At 38.6% G+C, this 18,399-nt stretch overlaps 2 protein-coding genes across 12 annotated transcripts in view; both read left to right on the top strand.

Moving 5' to 3' along the window:
- kcnq5a (potassium voltage-gated channel, KQT-like subfamily, member 5a) overlaps positions 1–5,605 on the top strand; it is a 110,514-nt gene extending 104,909 nt beyond the window's left edge. For all 9 annotated transcript variants that reach the window (XM_044136319.1, XM_044136314.1, XM_044136312.1 and 6 more), the window contains 2 exons: positions 326–452; positions 1,480–5,605. In XM_044136319.1, coding sequence (XP_043992254.1) covers positions 326–452; positions 1,480–2,541 — 1,189 coding nt within the window. In that variant the 3' untranslated portion in view covers positions 2,542–5,605. The remainder of the gene's footprint in view (positions 1–325; positions 453–1,479) is intronic.
- Positions 5,606–7,846: 2,241 nt separating this feature from the next.
- Positions 7,847–17,387, top strand: ddx43 (DEAD (Asp-Glu-Ala-Asp) box polypeptide 43). Of its 3 annotated transcripts, none has more exons than XM_044136309.1 (17): positions 7,847–8,235; positions 8,459–8,514; positions 9,579–9,696; positions 10,222–10,404; positions 10,635–10,716; positions 11,405–11,564; positions 12,408–12,526; positions 12,617–12,727; positions 12,801–12,942; positions 13,123–13,223; positions 13,590–13,677; positions 13,775–13,902; positions 14,005–14,114; positions 15,284–15,422; positions 15,510–15,597; positions 15,844–16,007; positions 17,127–17,387. In XM_044136309.1, exons 1-16 carry the CDS (start codon positions 7,908–7,910, stop codon positions 15,994–15,996), a joined length of 2,106 nt encoding a protein of 701 aa, XP_043992244.1. In that variant the 5' UTR covers positions 7,847–7,907; the 3' UTR covers positions 15,997–16,007; positions 17,127–17,387. The 3 variants fall into 3 exon arrangements, with proteins under 3 accessions (XP_043992244.1, XP_043992245.1, XP_043992243.1); XM_044136310.1 differs by having other exon boundaries at positions 7,864–8,235; positions 10,228–10,404; XM_044136308.1 differs by having other exon boundaries at positions 7,864–8,235; positions 17,130–17,387.
- Positions 17,388–18,399: the final 1,012 nt, after the last annotated feature.

Raw genomic sequence — 18,399 nt, 5'->3', positions numbered from 1 at the left:
AATGAAGGTTTTCTTCTTCTGTTTTTACTGTGCTAAAGCTGAAATGTCACATCAGACAATGATTTTAAATTATACACAAGTATGTCATTGTGCTTGAAGCATAACAATGAGTCAAAACCATTCACACCCCTTAAACAGTATTTCTTTACAGCACAAAGTTCTATATAAGATATTCTTAAGTCATGTTTGACATAGGATTTGCTTTAATCTTCTCATCCGCATTTAGCTTATGATGAGTTATAGATGAACTGAAGTGAGACACAGTGGCATTCTTGCATTATGTTATCATTGCCCATCAATGTGTGTGTGTGTGTGTGTGTTTTAGGGTGGATCAGATTCTTGGGAAAGGCCAGATTCCGGTGGATAAGAAACCAAGGGACAAACTGCACCATGATGGAGACTCTCTGGAGGGCATGAGCATGTTGGGACGAGTGTGTAAAGTAGAGAGACAGGTGTGGTTTTACAAAGACAATATTTCTCACACACAGTTCTTGATCAGTTCTATCGGTCAAAATCTTAAGAGTTGAGCCTCCAGTTTATTGAAAATACAGTAAAACAGCCTGTTTATTAGCTTATCAAACATTAAAACCATTCAGTCTCAAAACTCTAATAGTGTAAACACAGGAATCTTAGTAAGAGTTTCCACTAAGCTGTTATAAATTATTTCAATTTGTTTACGTGCTTGATCTAAATGCTTAGTAGGCATGTAGAGCTGCTCCATGTGGTGAGGAAAGCTTCATGAAAGGCCTCTGTGATTTGGAATTGACTATTTTTCCTAAACCTGCACCACCATCCCTAATTATTTTTGAATTTGTTCAAAGGAACATGCATGATGGTTGAAAAGAGTTAGTTTTTTTTACCTGCAAGAATTCCTTTGTTAGAAGGCGGTATTGTCCTATTGAAAGACCTATGCAGACGTCACCTTTGGAGACGAAAACCCTCCTTCAAATGATACATACTTGAAGTAAGAGTCTTCATTTGGGCTGAGGAGTTGCTTAGGTCTTCATGGACTCCCCATCTAAACCACCAACTCAGGATAGGTAATTTTTTGGGGGTGCTATCACTTGACTTTTTTGTGCAAACCCCCTTTAGATCTTTTTGAAAAATTTACAAGGCCTGCAATGGATCACTGCGAGAAAGCTGGCTTGTGCAGTACCACAATCCTGCCACAGAGTGTGAATGTCATACTGTATATGAAAAATGCTCCACCAACAAACCGGTGTTAATGTGAATAATTTTCATTTCTTGCCTCACCTTAAGATTTTTGATCAAGAATGTGTTGTACTAAATGTTGCGCAACAAACTATTGTCTTGGATCTCGTTTACAGTAATTGTATACCTGTTATTCAGGAAGAACTTGTCCATGTCCTAAGACTAGTTTTGTTATGACAGGGAGATTTTTTTTCAATAGAATGCTTAACATTCTTTACTTGCTTTCAGGTTTTCTCCATAACAACCATTGTTCTCTCTCACACCAAGGTGTCCTCTATTGAAACAAAGTTGGATTCGTTGCTTGATGTTTACCGCCAAGTTCTCCAGAAAGGTCCCTCAGGGCTCTCCCTCTCCTCTCTGCCCCTTTTTGAGCTGGAAAATCACCAGCACCACAACTTGGACTACCCATCCTCCCCCCAAAGGGGGGATGCAGTTAGAGGACGAGGAGACAACGGTGGCGGCGGGATACACCGTTCTCATGGTGCCAACCCAAGAGGCCTGCGGCTCATTCTACCACCGGCCGACGACGATTGCCCTCCAGATTCAGCGCCTCCGTCCTACCCCCCTTCCACTGCCTCGCTGTCCCCTTCACCTCTGCTGCCCCCTGACAGCCCTTACCCAACCCTTGGCACCCCTTCCAAAAAATCCCACTTTCCTGATCTGCCACCTCCGCCATCATCGACTGGGAGCTTTACTCTCCAGCTTCCTCCCATGGTTCACCCTTCACACCTCCGATGCCCCGCTGACCCAGTCTCAGATGATGTGACAGATGAAGTAGGAGCCGATGACCAGAGTCTGGGCCCTTCTGTCGTTGTAGGTTGCAGTGCTGATGGTAGTGCTGATAGGGATGGTGAGGCAGGGTTCGCACCCAGTAGGGTGCAGCTGCGGAAGAAGTCTGGCTTGAAATCGGGAGGTGTCTACAGGAGGCATTTGAGCCTAGAGGTTAACCCATTGCTGCTGCTCTCATCTAACCCAGAGAGGAGGCCTACAGACTGGGCGGGCAGTCTAGGGAAATCCCTCTCTGTGCATAATATCAACCAGCCTTTAACCAATCGTGCCCCTGGCCTTTCAGCCGCCCTCAACAACAGCAGCAGTAGCAGCAACGACAGCGAGCACGGCAATGGCCATAATGACCTCAGCAACTGGGATGGGACAGACCTCTTCATTAGTGAGTGCAAGCTGAAGCCGGCAGCTGACCACTATGGCTTCCTGTCCCAGGGACCGGACAGCAGCCAGTCTGACATTTTACAGACTGAGGAGGAGGATGTTCCTCACTCAAAGGGAAACTCTGAGTTTCTTGGTCAATCCTCACACTTACAGCTGGTGTAAGCACACTGACTGAAAATCAAAACACAAACTGCAAACTGTATGTACACATACTGTGGCCAGCGCCACTTTTAGACATATTTATATAGGGCACCATGCGCATCATGCTCTGAATTCGACACTTTATACATGTGCAAACAGCGTTTTCTGTTTTATGTGACACGATTATGCCCATTTGCACATAGATCACATTATTACAACGTTTATGTGGCACCTAAATGTCTGGATCCAGTAGGAAGAAAGAATATACGAGTGTGAACGCAAGTGGCCATGTTCATGTTACACAAAATATGAAAACTATATATTCAGTACTTTGCTAAATTATTGATATTCCTTGAACTTTTTCACAGTTTGCTACTTTAAAATCCCAATATTTTATGTATTTTTCTGGGATTTTATGCAACATACCAACACAAGGTGTAAAATACTACATAGTTAATGTTTTTTTTGTTCCAAATTAGTTTTTTGCAGCCTTTAACATGAGTTTTTCCCCTGTATTTCGTTTCGTCCATCTTCCTCTCTGAGTTGCTGTAAAATAATATCTACCCTTTTGCAGATTTATTCTAGTTTTCTATTTTGTCTTGGTTAGATGTTGGGTTTAAGTGGAGGGTTTTTGAACATTAACAACTTATTAAAGGTCATGCCGCAAGATTTTAGGATTGAGTCCAGAATTTGACCTCAGTTAAGTTAACTTTCTAATGTCTGGTGCTTTAGATCACCAACATCGGAGGGTTTTTGCTGCATGAACTTAGTGCACTGGAGCTTAAGGGCCCAAATTAATCGGACATTTTTGCTAGAAAGCAGAATTTTAACTATTTATGTCTGAAGCAGTAATGACGTCCCACAGCATCATACTAACATAACCATTACCATCTTTTTCTGACATGTTATGTTGTCAGTTGTTTTTCCCTTGGAGCAACTTTGATTGTCTGGGCGCTCCTGAGAAGGTTCACAACTGTTCTATGTTTCCTCAATTTTAGGATAATGGGTGTTATTAAGTTTCACTAGCATTTTTTTTGACAGTGATTTTCTGTCTAAGTTTTTCTTGGATTTTTTTGTATTAAAATTTGATTCGTTACTTTTGACAACGTTTATCATAGTCCATGCTGTCAAATGAAAGAGTTCAAGGGATATGAATACTTATGCTAAGCACTGTAAACAATCGTTCAGGAGAAAATGCAGCTTTCCTGACTCTTACACGTATCATGACTCAAAGCACGATGTTAATTTTGACAAAAGATGCTTCTGTTGGAGGTGACGGAAAACCCCTCCATACATGTTTATTTTCTTCTATTTGAATAGAATAAGAATGTAGGTGATGCAAGTCAACCTATTTGGCTCTTCACGTGAACAGTGGAGAGTTTTCTTTTGTTTCAAAGTGAATCTTTATCTTTCTTCTTTCTGTTACTCAATCTGGACCTCAACGTAAACCAAAGAACTTAATCTAGATTCATCAGCACAAATACCACATGCATCCATTTTTGTTAAAAAAGGAAAACATGATTTAAAAAATACTTTTAAAGATCATTTGGCAAGCTGAAGATGTACAGAGTCTAAAATGCATCTAACTGACAGACAGTCTGTGGAAATCACATGCCTGCCTACATTGATGTACGGTATGAATTTAGTAAGAGGGACAAGAATAACATTTGATCGCAAACACCAACTATTGTAAGAGGAGCCAACTAGAACAAAAGTTGAGATACACACTTATTCTTTGTTCTGTGTAAATGATTGTATTTGATCTTTCTTGCAAGATAAGAAAAAGCCATTTTTGTCTGGTTTGTCTTTAATGATAAACCTCTTAAGCTTTCCATGTTCATATCACTTCCTGGACGGTTCTCACAAACCATTTACTAGACCAGAGGCTTAAATCTGTGGGAATGGGAAACAACAAATAATCAATGAAAAAATAAAAAGCAACAAACCGACTGCATGTGTTGAGACCACAGAGGAGGTAATCACATGATGATCTAAAGCATTTTTTGAAGTCTGCAACTGGGTGAAGGTTTGACCCTCCCCTCTGATTTTGCACAATAGTTTGGCAAATTAAATGCTAATGATTTGAATGCGAATTTAGCAAAGATTACTACAGTGGACCTTCTCAATCATGCATGAGATGCTGCATGTGTGAAACTGCTGATGTCAATGTCAAACATGCAAACACATTCTGCCTTCTTGAACCTTGTTTTACTTTTTTATTTGTAATAATTTGGTAGTGTGTATTTGTTTTATGAGTTAATAAAATAGCCACCTACTATGTTAACACAATGCATACAACACTTCACTGGAATCTGATGTTTCCCTTTCCTGTGGAAGTCAAATTTAAAAGCTCCAGCACAGATTAAATACCCTGGTTGAACAATTTGAAGTGAAAGGGGCAGGCTGTGCAGTTTTTGATTTAGCTTGCACATTTTTTGCTTTATTCAGATATCCTGATTTATTTATTTATTTATTTTTTAATCCACGTTATTGTTGATGAGAGCCACCTAACCACAAAATTGTCATATTGGTTCAACAACCATCTGGTGTCCTTTTAGGATTATGTAACAACATGTAAACATTAGATCGTAAACTTGCACAAGTGAATCAAGGTTCTCTGGCAGACTTTGGAAAATGTTTGACATAACTGACGCCTTTCTGTCTCAATTTTTTATCTGCATATATCTTTTTTTTACTCATCCACCAACTATTTCAGTCATTTTAATATCTTCTGTGTTTGATTTGGATATTGGTTCATTTTTGGCACAGTCACTCTTGTCATAAAATATGTTTTACTGTCAGACTTCCTTTATTGACGTTGTGATTTCATCTGCGTTAGCCCGTGTTTTTGGAAGCGGATTGCCGATTCATTTAACACAGAAAGTTAGAGCAAGTATTATTTTCAGAAAAATGCTAACAATTAGCATTTGTGTGGTTTTTGTAATATTCTTTAATCCATATAAAATGTTATTCTGGTGCAAAGAAAACACCCTCCATCCATCCATTTTCTGTTCACCCTTGTCCCTAATGGGGTCAGGAGGGTTGCTGGTTCCTCTCCAGCTACGTTCCGGGCGAGAGGCGGGTTCACCCTGGACAGGTCGCCAGTCTGTCGCAGGGCAACACAGAGACATACAAGACACACAACCATTCACTCACACACTCACACCTAGGGAGAATTTAGAGAGACCAATTAACCTGACAGTCATGCTTTTGGACTGGGAAGCCGGAAAACCCAGAGAAAACCCACACATGCACAGGGAGAACATGCAAACTCCATGCAGAAAGAACCCGGGCTGGGAATCAAACCCAGGACCTTCTTGCAAGGCAACAGCTCTACAAACTGCGCCACTGTGCAGCCCCGCAAAGAAAACACTCTCATGACAAACATGTACGGCTTCTAGTGAGCGCTGGGGTCTGGCAATGTGACATGGTATGTTCACGCCTGCATGATATTGGAACAGATGTAATGTATTTAATGGTTGACAGGAAAACTTTATCAGCCAATCGACTCAAATAGCTGGAATGCTGAGGAACTAAAGAGGCTAAACCTCCCATGGGACATGCTAATGTTTGCAATCTGTAAATTGCTTAAGGGTGCCTTTTTGCTCAAAGAACTGCTTTTATTTCCATTCATCGCCTACATATTACATCAGATTGTACTTAAGTCCAACTGCTCATCTTGAACTGGGCGTCCAGTCGTGTGGCTTTAAGCCCGAGACTTTGACTTCATTGGCCGAAAATATTTAATAATTTCTCTCCTGCTTGAACAGTAATTTATGACACAGCTGGCCTTAAAGCTTGATAATGTCAACATTGTTATTTCTTTGAAATTAATTTATTAAAGTGCACATTATATTCTCTGGATGAGAAATGCAAAAAATGATTTTATTATTCATTAATAAAGTATGGATTAACAAAACTGTTTCTTGTGAGTTTTCTAAATCATTTTAAGGGGGAATCATATGCATCCAGTATTCACCAACTTCACCGGATGGAACCAAAATAATAATAATTCCTAAAGCTCTAATAGAGTAGAACCTCTAACAAATGGTTTAAGGGAAGTTCAATGAATGTCAACGTCCAGAAAACCTTTCCAGAGGTTAGTTTGAACATTTACAGTGTAACTATGAAGGATTATTTTCTGGAGGGTTCCCTGAATGGTAACTATAACTTTCTCAATGTAACTTTTATGGAATCATCTGGAAGTGATTCCATAAAATGTAAACCTTTGAAACCCCAAAGGTTTTCCTAAAAGTTACCCATTTTAATAATATAGTCTTTAAAGAACTTTCACAGAAAATTTCAAGTTCCTGGGAGGTTTTGTTTAACTTACACACTGTAACCCGTGGAGAATCTTTGTTAAGGGACGTTTAAGGGGTCTCTTCTTCACAGACCATGTTTACTTTATGGAAGCTGACAGGGAATGGTTCCTAATGGGTAAGCAATCTTTAATCTTACAGTGATATGTAGGTTACCGAATTATTTTCTAGTCTTCAAAGAAACATTAGGAAACTTACCCAAAAGTTGGCTTTAGCATTGACACTATGACTTTCTGGGAACCATCAGGAAACATTCATTCAAGATATCTACAACTTCTACAATATAATCTAGAGAGTCTTCAGGGAAGATTTTCCAAAGAAGAACAACTTTCACATCATAACCTTGACAGAACCTTCAAAGAGCATTCTTTATGGATGGACTTTATGATTATTTTCACAGCATATAAACATAAAAAAAGCATACAACCTTTAGTGAACCCAGGGTAGCCCTAAGGGAGCGTCCTCCTGAAAATGGGTTTCAACACACTCTGTTTTTCTTGGAAGAATCAAGTGTTCTTGAAGGTTATCTGGAACTTTTCTTTAGAGAACCTTCAGGGAACATTTCTCAAAAGGTTACCTGAAAAGTAACCATAACTTTCACAATGCAACTTTCCCTGAAAGTGTTTAGTTTAGTTTCAACAGCAGCAGAGCTTTCTGGCTGCTGGTAGGGAACTTTCCCCAGAGTCCACAAGACCTTTCAATGAATTTAATGTCATGTATTATATGGATTAATGCAAAATAAAAACAATAGAAAGCACGATTCTAATTAGGTTAATTTTTTTGTTTCTGAAGTGAAATTGAACGCCTAGTTGCAACTATCAATCCCTAATCATCAAATCAAATTTCGTTCACAAACACCGTAAAGAACACACCACGCATTATTAATTTAATTTAAAAGACGATATACTACAGAGAAATACTTCTTCCACATTTTTAATCTTATAAAATACATAAAATTATACACCCGCAAAACGTAAACGTATATTTAACTGGTTCCTGCCCAGACAGGAAGTGAAAAAGAGATTTCTTTGAGACTTCAGGGCCGCTGGTGGAGCAGCAGAGTTTAAAATGTCGGACTGGGAGGACGAGTACGACGAGTACGGTGTTGCCATTGAGAAGCCTGCCCCTAAACTTTCTGAGACTAACAACACATTATTGGGAAAAGATAGCCAAGGACATGGAACTGGTTATTCCGGTATAAAAACTCAAACCTGGTTTAGAAAACCGAACGAGGCGAGAATTGAGCCCCGCCGAGATGCGTTCGAGTTCAGGAGCCGAAGAGGTGAAACAGACCTCGATGGGGGGCCTGGAGACCGTCGGAGAGGGAACGAAATGTCCGACGGTTTCCAACCTCTTATTTTCAAAGTGGAAAATATATCCATTGGAAGGATAATTGGTAAGCTTAAAACCTGAAGTCAAGTTTAAAACAGACGTTGCTATTTAGTGTGCTAGTTATGCTAAGTTAATTATTTGCTGCCGTTTAAACTCCTTCCCCCATTTAAATATTTACCGTTTCTTAAGCGGCTAATTTTATTGAACCGGCAAAAACACCTTTAAATGTTTTATTTGTATTTTTGAAGTTTGGCTTGTTAAGATTTAACACTGAACTGTGTTCACAGGTCGCGGCGGAGCTAAAATACGTGAACTTGAAGAGAGCAGCGGTGCTCGGATCAAGGCAAGCGCTAACAGGAAGCGAGTAGGACCGCCAGAAACGGCGTCCTAGTTGCACACTGGAAATGCTTTGGGGTTGAATCACTTATTGCATAAGTTACAAAAAATAGGTTCCTGCTTATTAAGGACGTTTAAAAAAAAAAAAATCTTAATTTTGGAGTAGCTAGAACCTACTTTTTCTCAAAAGCAAATCTTGCTCCTCAAATAGGAAAACGATAAATCTGAAAAAAACATTTAAAAACTGTGGCTTGTCTGCAAACGCAGTTGTACAAGACCAATCGTACGTTTTATATCTACAATGATTTACAGATCCGTTTGCCACAAAAATTCGTTGTTGGCTTTAATAAAATGTACCTTTTTTATTTTACTATTGAGGAAATAAAATGAAAAGGCACAAAAACTGTGTTTTAAAAATGTGAGAAAAATATATTTTAGTGGTCCCATGGTCTTTCAACTGAACAACTCGAGCTCTCCTGGGTAAAAGGTTTGGACTCCATTTAAGTAAACCACATGTTTACTGGATTGGAGTATATGAGCCACGATGATTTGACTTATTTTTTTTAAAAATACCCTTAACAATAATTGTTAAATGTATTGTTAAATCTTTTTTTTAGATGTTTGTTTTTAAAGTCAAAATTAAGCTTGCAACAAGCCTTCCAGTCTTACTGTTATTTGCAGAATCTTCCACATGGACGCCAGTTTATCCCTGGGTTAGAAAACCATTTGCTTTTGTATCAAACCATCAAATTTTATTATCGATATATTATTGAAAACAATAACTTACAAATTATCAGTCTAAGTTGTACAAACATTCAGCTAAACACGAATCAAAAATGGTTTAGTTGAAACAAAAGTGAGGCACCAAAGTTTTCCCCAACAGGAAGGAAATGAACGTATATATATATATATTAAAAAAAAATCCTCAGTTCTGTTTAAATAGCAGCTGCATAAATTATTCTGTGTTCCTGAATCCTTTATTTAAAATCTAATTGTAAGACAGAGTTGAGAGCATGTTTTAGGATATTTCCAGTGTAGAATATGTAAATATTTTTTGCTTTGTTTTTAAAGATTACGAGGGGAGACTATGATGGAGACGTGGCCATCTCTGGTTCGTCCGCTGCCCAGCAAAAGGCCAAAGGAATGATTGAAGACCTGATTGCAGGCGGCTCTCCTCAGTTTAGTTACGGTACATATTAGTCTTTGTTGGAAGTGGTGAATTTTACATTTACTGGGGAAAACTAACTCGTAAGGCTTCAAGCTGGAGCTTTAAACAATATTTCCTACTAAACTATGGTCATTAAATAAAAACAAGTAAAAAAAAAAACAAACTGTCACCTACTACAAATGAAATGTTTCTCTCTTGTAAATTGACAGTGAATTACTTCTGGCAATTTTGTGTGGGTGAACAAAAAAACAAGACCATGAGTTAAAAGACTTATTTTTCTACAATATAATATGTGTTAATCAGCATGTTACTCTGTTTAATACACCTAATCCATTTCCTTTTGCCTTCATTTTTCTCGTTGAAAAAATTTGATTAATAGCATTGAGAGACCAATTAACCTGATCCATAATTTGTAGATTCGGAGCATGTGCAAAGAAAGACTCCAAAAAAGTCCTACTTCCTGGTCAAACACTTGAGTTTCCGTTTCCTGCTACTGTTGGTCAATACGCTTTCTTCAAGTTCTTGCTGCTGCATCCCGTTTTTGAGGTCCAGCTAGAGGTCGGCACAGTGATGGGGAAAGGTTTGGAGGGAGAGCGGGTACAGGAGGGATGAACAGGAACAACTTTGCCTGGTCGAAGGAGGCGCCACAGTCTGCAAGCGACGGCCCAGCCATCGACTGGAACGACATCCGACAAAACAGGAAAAGATTCGAGGAGCTGAAGTGGAAAGGTGGGGCGGCTGATTCATGCCGACTTCAGTCAGTGATGCGTTTTGTTGCTTAACTGCTTTGGCGTTATGTACCCGAGTGTAAATAATGATTCCAGTGAAAACAAAATATATTTGTCGGAATAATTTTTTTACGATGAATATTTTTTTTTGTGTAGTTGTTGGTTCTTTTCATATCTGTGTTATTCATGAGTTTGATCTGGATCCTGTTGATATTCTCAAACTTTTCTCAGACCTCCCACCGCTGAAGAAGAACTTTTACACAGAAGCAGTGAGCGTGTCCATGCTCACACCTGATGAAGTCGATGCATGGAGGTAACTTTATTTTATTTTTTTTATTTTGTTTTTTACATCCTGCTGTACCTTTTATTATAGATAAAAATATAATTTTACTCTCAAACACTGACGCTTCCACTAGATTCTTGTTTTATTTTCAGACTTAAACTGTTATCAGTGACCGAAACTAATAATGTTGTATTTAACGAGCAGCAATTTTAAGAAGTGTAAGCAGGAGCCTTACAACTACAGCAGGCAAAATGCTGCTGACACCCAGTCTGTCTATGTCCCCTGGAGCAAAGCACTCAGTCGTCTTTAATTGTCTGCTTTGTTGGTATAAACCGGAACCACAGGTCATAAAAACATGAAGTGCAGGAACTCCTCTTTCAGAGTTGGTATGTGAGTCACAGGGCATCTGTCCTTTGGACAGACACAAACATCTGTTCTCTGCTGATTTCCCCTGACATGTGCTAATACTGCTACTTCACTGAAAAGGTTGTGGGGAATTTAAAAATAATTACAATCAGAGTACCTAACAACAGAGGCTTAATTTTTTTTTTGCACTATTAGTAAAGCTGCTTGCCTTCTTGTCAGTTTTCTGATCAAGTCCTAAACACTGGATAATAAATGTAATTATCACAGAAAACCGTTTGCCTCTTTAAATACAAGAAGCCAACTCTGACCAATTTGTGATATGAAACCATTCCCCCCACCCCTATTTTTACAGGAAGGAAAATAACAATATATTTGTAGATGACATAAAGGAGGAGGGAGAGAAGCGACCCATTCCTAATCCCTGTCGTACGTTTCTGGAGGCGTTCCAACCTTATCCAGAGATCATGGAAAATATTGAGCGTGTTGGTTTTGTCAAGCCAACCCCCATCCAGGTATTATCCAAGCACCTACACATGTTTTCAATTATCTTTTTTTACACAAATCCAATTTTTAGCACAAAATGAAATATTCTCTTCAGCAGATGAAACAAACCTTACAGCGATGCTCTCAGACAATCTAACATTGAAACTTTTTTTTCTGTTTTGGAGCTTTAAGCTTTGACTCGATGCAAATGCTCTTGTACTTTCATCAGTAAACGGTCACTACATGTGTGGCCAGGTGCAGCAATGAGAATCCCCTGGAGCAATTCAGTTTTGAATATACTGTATAGTGGCTTTGTTGGGAATCCTTATCTATATTAGGCCCATTTATGAAATTCATATCTGTAATTCCCCTCAGAAGAAATGAAAGTGCTTGAATGGCACTAAGAACAGGGAGAACTTCTTTTTTTTTTCTTGATGTAGAAAGTATCTCTCTTGCTGTTGAAAAGTGAGACCAAATTCTTACGTGTGAATCACCACTAAATACTTTCCATTTCCTCTTGACGAAGCGTGGCACATTGAGACTTTGCAATTTTTCTTCCTCCATTCTCACGTGCTGAAGTTGTTCTTTTTTTAGCTTTTCTAAACATGAAAGGTGGATGTTTTTCTCTTCTCTATTTGTTTGCATCATCTAACGATCTTTTTTTTTTTTTTTTTAAGAAGTAAATGTCTGTATATTTACGATAAAGCCAATTAAAATGACGTCGATAGTTTTAATTTATCGTAGGATTAATTGATTTGATTTATCGTTTATCACGACAAGCCTACCTGTGTGCATTTTGAAATTACTCAATTTGATAGAAGTGCAGCTTGTATAAGTCTGGTTGATGACCTGCTGCATGATCTGTTGACCAGTCTCAGGCCTGGCCGGTGCTGCTCATCGGGGAGGACCTGATAGCGATTGCTCAGACAGGAACAGGGAAAACTCTGGCCTACCTGCTGCCAGGCTTCATTCATATGGACGGACAGCCTGTGTGAGTTCAGAGCTTTTTGCTTTTATGAAAATGATCATGTGGATTTTTTGTGCATTTATTAAAACCCTTCCGTTTTCGTTTCAACAATAGACGCAGAGCTGAACGAGGGGGTCCGGGCATGTTGGTACTGACCCCTACCAGAGAACTCGCTCTACAGATTGAAGCAGAGTGCAGCAAGTACAGCTTCAAAGGATACAAAAGGTAATCAGGGATAAAGGATCAGTTACTTGTGGTTTGATAGAATCATCATGTCGTCCTTTTCCTCGTCTCTTAGCATCTGTGTCTACGGAGGGGGAGACAGAAGAGGACAGATCAACCTGGTGAAGAGCGGCGTGGACATCGTGATCGCTACACCTGGCCGACTCAATGACTTACAGATGAACGATCTCATCAATCTACGCTCCGTCACCTACTTGGTCAGTTTTTATTGCTTTTTTCCAACATTTTCAGTACAGAATGCAGTTGCCTCTTTCTTTTTGATTATTGTGGTTTTTTTAAAAGGAACCTGAAAACATATAAATCTTAACCTTCTTCTACTTTTACATGCCGTTTGGAAAAGTTTTAACACTGAAGTGATTGTTGGGGTGGGGGGAAAGGTGCTGGACGAGGCTGACCGCATGCTCGATATGGGCTTCGAACCACAGATTCTGAAGATTCTGCTGGACATCCGTCCAGACCGGCAGACTGTCATGACCAGGTATACCTCAGTTTTTAATCATCGTAGGGAGATTAGTACTTAATCCGATGCTAAGAAGTTCGGGTAGTTGTTGAGGAGTTGGCCAAAATAGCTTTCCTGGAGTAATCTGTGTTTATGAGCATAAAAATGTTTCATCATGGCTGAAAAGAAGTTGGATTTTGAGAAACATCAAATATCATTTAGTCAGACATTTAAGGATGTTTCTAACAATAGAAAGTAATCTAAAGAATCCTCTCACTGCTTATTCTTGGCTAAATGTAAATATTCTTGCTGGTGTTTCAGTTTCCTTCCCAAGAATATATCAAGTGTATGATGTAAAAAAAAAAAACTAAAAACTGAACTGCTATTGTTGGCTTCATGTTTCAGTGCCACCTGGCCCACAGGTGTAAGAAGATTGGCTAAATCTTACTTAAAGAATCCCATGATGGTTTATGTGGGAACTCTGGACTTGGCTGTAAGAGGAAGTGAAAACATTCTGTTTGTACTTCACTTTTATTTCTTCTTTTGTTTCCCCATGCTTCATGCTTTGTGTTTCTCCATCTGTGCATCAGGCAGTTAACACCGTGCAGCAGACCCTAGAAATTGTTAAGGAGGAGGAGAAAAAGATGTATGTTTTTGACTTCATCAGGAACATGCAACCCCAGGATAAAGTCTTAATCTTTGTGGGAAAGAAGATTACGTGAGTGTGGGGATGACCGCTGCTTTTAAAAGATGAGCCATACCTACTGTTGGAACCTGCACCTACTGTGTGCCCTCTGTGTTTGTGTTTCTGTGAAACCAGTGCAGATGACCTGTCGAGTGACATGTCTCTGCAAGGTATTGCTGTGCAGTGTCTCCATGGAGACCGCGAACAAAGCTCCCGGGAAGAGGCTCTCCAGGACTTTAAGGAGAGTATGTCAGAAAAGCATGATTTACTAATTTTCAACACTTAAAAGTCCTAAATTTGTTTAATTAAAATGCCTTGAATTAATTTTAAACGATATCCGTTGGCCTTAAATATGTTAATTACTGGTCTTAAACTACCGTAGTCTTAAAAAAACAACTTTTTTTCATGGGACTTTTCTGTCAAGTAAAAGTTTGAGTCCCACATGGGCACCTTCATTGTATTCTGTGATTCAATTATTACAATAACAAAAACCAGTAATTACCTGCTAATTCTAGCCTTTCCTTTTTTTTTTTTTTTTCATGGGCACAAAGCTGAGTTCACAGTGTTTGCTATATTTAATTGTAATTCTGTAAGTTCTCGCAAACATCTCCTATATTTATAGGGTTTTTTTTTCTGACATAAATTTCATTCAAGGTGGTACTTAATAGGTCTTAAATTAGACGTATTTTAAATAGATTTGATATTGACAAATACTCTGTTAAATTAGACGTTTTCCCCCCCAAACCAGTTATTTCTGAAAGCAATTTGTCGCACTGGATTTTAATTAGTACCAGTATTTCCCAAACCTGGTCCTCCAGTCTGTCCTGCATGTTGTAGGTGTTTCCCTGCTTTAATGCACCTGATTCAGCTCATTGCAGTTCAGCAATTGCCTGTTAACCTGCCATCAATTGAAATCAGCTTGGCTGAAGCAAGCAATCGCCTTAAACGTGCAGGGCAGTGTGCTTTGAGGGGCAGTATGCCTTGAGGACCAGGGTTGGGGAAACACTGATTTTGGGAGATCAAAGTAATGTGGCATAATACAAATAAATGCCACAATATTTAGGTTTTTACTTGGCAAAGGCATGTACCATTTTCTTCCACTTCCCAATTAAGGAACTGCTGGTCTACCACATCAGTTAACAGAAAAATACATTAAATTTTGCTAGATTTTTTTTTTAGGGTTTATTTACCCAGAATGCCCTTTGGTATAGTCTGCTTCCTGCTTTTGGAGTGGTTTCCAATCCGCTGGGAATTTACATAAAAATTCGAACTTCACCAGAATTCGCTTTTTTTTGGTTCCCCGTCAGAGTTCGATTGCACATCCAGACCTCCCCAAACAAACCAGAGTCCAATTAAAGTGGACTAAACAGGGCTGGTGTTAAAACACCCTTAGTGTTTGTGTTCACTTTTGTAGGTCGGGTTCGCATCCTGGTCGCCACAGATCTGGCATCCAGAGGGTTGGATGTCCATGACATCACGCATGTTTTTAACTATGACTTCCCAAGAAATATCGAAGAGTACGTCCATCGTGTGGGTCGAACAGGCCGAGCAGGGTAAGAGATTGACGGTGTTAACCATCTGCATGTGTAATCTTTGGTTTACTCTGGGTTAGTTGTGATGCGGATGCGTTTTTATTCCAGACGGTCCGGTGCTGCCATTACTCTGTTAACTAGAGATAACTGGAGGATGGCCTCAGAGCTGATTTCTATCCTGGAGAGAGCAGGACAAGTAAATACTTGCAAATTGTTTTATCAGAAGGTTTAAATGGAAAATATCAATACTAAACATTGACCAATAAATGTATGTACTTCAGTCAAAAAAGGAATGTTATTCAATGACATTGATGTAACTGACTTGTAATGATATGAAATCTAAATTGTATATGCAACATTTAAGGGATGCTGACGTTTGATGTAGTATTTGAATGTGTAAATGTTGAGTAGCAACCCAAGTTATATTAGAATGTTGTTTCAGGATGTCCCAGAAGACTTGGTGATGATGGCAGAGAGATACGAGAAGTACAAGATGGAGAGAGAGACGTATTCTCCAAGAGGACACGGATGGGGTGGAAGAGGAGGCGGTGGACGGAGAGACGGCAAAGACAGAGGCCAAAACCGGCGATTCTAATCTCTGGAGATGTAAGTTTGCACACTCTCTAAAGCTCAGATCCAGTCCTCAGGAACTACCATACTGCAACTTTCAGCTGCTTCCCTGCTCCAACACACCTGAATCAAATGAACGCCTCGTTCCCAAAGCCTGTTCAGAGCTGATCCCGGTCTGTTGGAGTAAGGATGCCTCTGAAAGTTACAAGACGGTGTCTCTCGAGGACTGCGCGTGAACACCCCCGCTCTAAAGCAAGCATGTGAACAGGATTGTGTAGTTTTCCGATATTTATCTATATTTTTTTCCTCAAAAAGTATAGCTTTTTCATTCGTGAGTATCGATACAAAGTGCAATACATTAAATCCTACTTTGAGTCTTGTCAGATCCACATGAATGAAATGACAGCTATCATACATGGCAATTTTTACCCAGTTGCACATGTACGTTAAAAATGACATGTAATGAAACAACCAGTTACAATTAATTAAATAATGAAATAGACCAATTGACTTTTCTGCATAGCCAAATACACAGCCACACAATTATCATTTAAACAAAGCAAATGTATAACAAAACCATTTACTACACCAGTAGTTCAATTAACTCAATCCAAGTCAATGGAACAGTCACATAGTGTCATCAAAATCACTCTGTCCCTCTAAACTCTTCCAGAAAATCATAAAAATGTATCAAATTATATAATCTGCTAAGTATCGTGATATATATCATATATCCCTACCCAAAAATCCTGTATTGTATCGTTAGATCAGTGTATCGCTACATGACATGTGAATATCGCTGTAAGGTTGGAGCTGCACCAAAAATAAAACGATTTTTGGGTAGTGGTTATAATTTAAAGCTAACCTTCACCCAAAAATGTGTGCAAACGCATCACACCCTCTCTAACAAAACTTAATGCTCTGTTGAGAGTCTTGGCAACCACTAGGCTCTTTTTAATACGTTTATCAGGAAAGCAAACTAACTTAAGAATTTTACAGCGTAAGAGGAAAATACAGTCATGCAGCACTAAACAATTAAGATTGGTGAATGTCAATAAAAATGTGACACACAGACTACTAGTAAAAACAGAAAATAATAAAATTGTACTTTTGTGTTACTTTGGAAATGTGACATTTTGTGTTTTTCTTTCTCAGCAGGTTGGAATACAGTCTAAAGCTGGCTGTAATTTCTTTTGATTGTACATAAGTTTTTATTTTTTTTGCTTAAAATTGATTTTTTTTTTAAAAAAACATGTTTTGTTTGCCAGGTAGACGTCATTGTTTTTCATAGAAGTTTAAAGGTTAACAGAATGCACTGTTCTTAGTCCAGTGTTTGTTTTTTCTGTCATCAGCCTGTAACATGTGTGGGGATATTTTGGGGGGAAACGTGTTAAATAAATTGTCTTTTTGAAGAGACATCCTGTCCAGTGTGCATCTTTATTAAGTTGTTGCTCAAGAAAAAAAATACTCAATTAAAGGTCGAGGTTTTCTGTAATTGTAAGGGAAATAAAACATTTTTTAATTTCTATTGCTTCCTGTCTTCCCAGTTTATCAATAATCTTACAGACTGAAAAGACAAAGAAAAAATAACTTCAAAACCATTACTCTTCTCCCAACCCTGCAAAGTGTGTCCAAACTTTTGGTCTGTACTGTACGTATAAATCTCTTACAAATGACAGATTTACTCCCATTCCCCAGCAGGTTGCATTACATATGGACACCCAGCAATGCCCACAATCGCAACATGAGCCGCATGTCAAAGAAACGCCAGAGTTCAGTTCTTTCTTCTTTTCTTTATTTTAATCTAAATTTTATAATCTTACAAAGAAAAACAACATAGACATTAAACAGCATAAAGAACCGATGGGTCACTAAGGGAAGAAGACAGTGATGCATTGCAAAAAAAAAAAGTAAACAGTTCTGAGTAACAATGAACTTTGACAAAATGTCAAAGCTTCACATTTGAAGAGAACATTTAAATCGGATGACACAGTTTATAACTCAAAATATGAGATTGTTTTATGCCACCCAAATAAAATCTTGCAATTAGTCGTTAGTATTACAATCACAAAACATGCAAATTTATTACATTGCAAAATGTTTATTTGGGTTTATTAAAAACTAATCAATGCCAATCATTGCATTGTAGAAATATTAGGTCACAAGATGACTCGTTCCCCCTCTAGTTTTATAATTGGTTAATTGGTATTTTGTTAACATTAAACAAATATGCACAATGGATTATATAAGAAAATGTAAAAGAGAACAAATATGACTTTCCTCATACAAAAGAAACTTTGCAACACCCAATTTCACCTTATATGAACAAGGTATGACTAAGACGATGCCACCAAGGCCCTGGGTGTGATCGTGTTGATAGATGTGGTTAACATTTCTCTCATGCTGTGAATTAGAAACAAATCTGGTA

This window comes from Gambusia affinis, linkage group LG13 (genome assembly GCF_019740435.1).
Source record: "Gambusia affinis linkage group LG13, SWU_Gaff_1.0, whole genome shotgun sequence".
Lineage (NCBI taxonomy): Eukaryota > Metazoa > Chordata > Actinopteri > Cyprinodontiformes > Poeciliidae > Gambusia > Gambusia affinis.
Note: the sequence above shows the minus strand (reverse complement) of the source record. Positions and strands in the feature narration are given on the sequence as shown.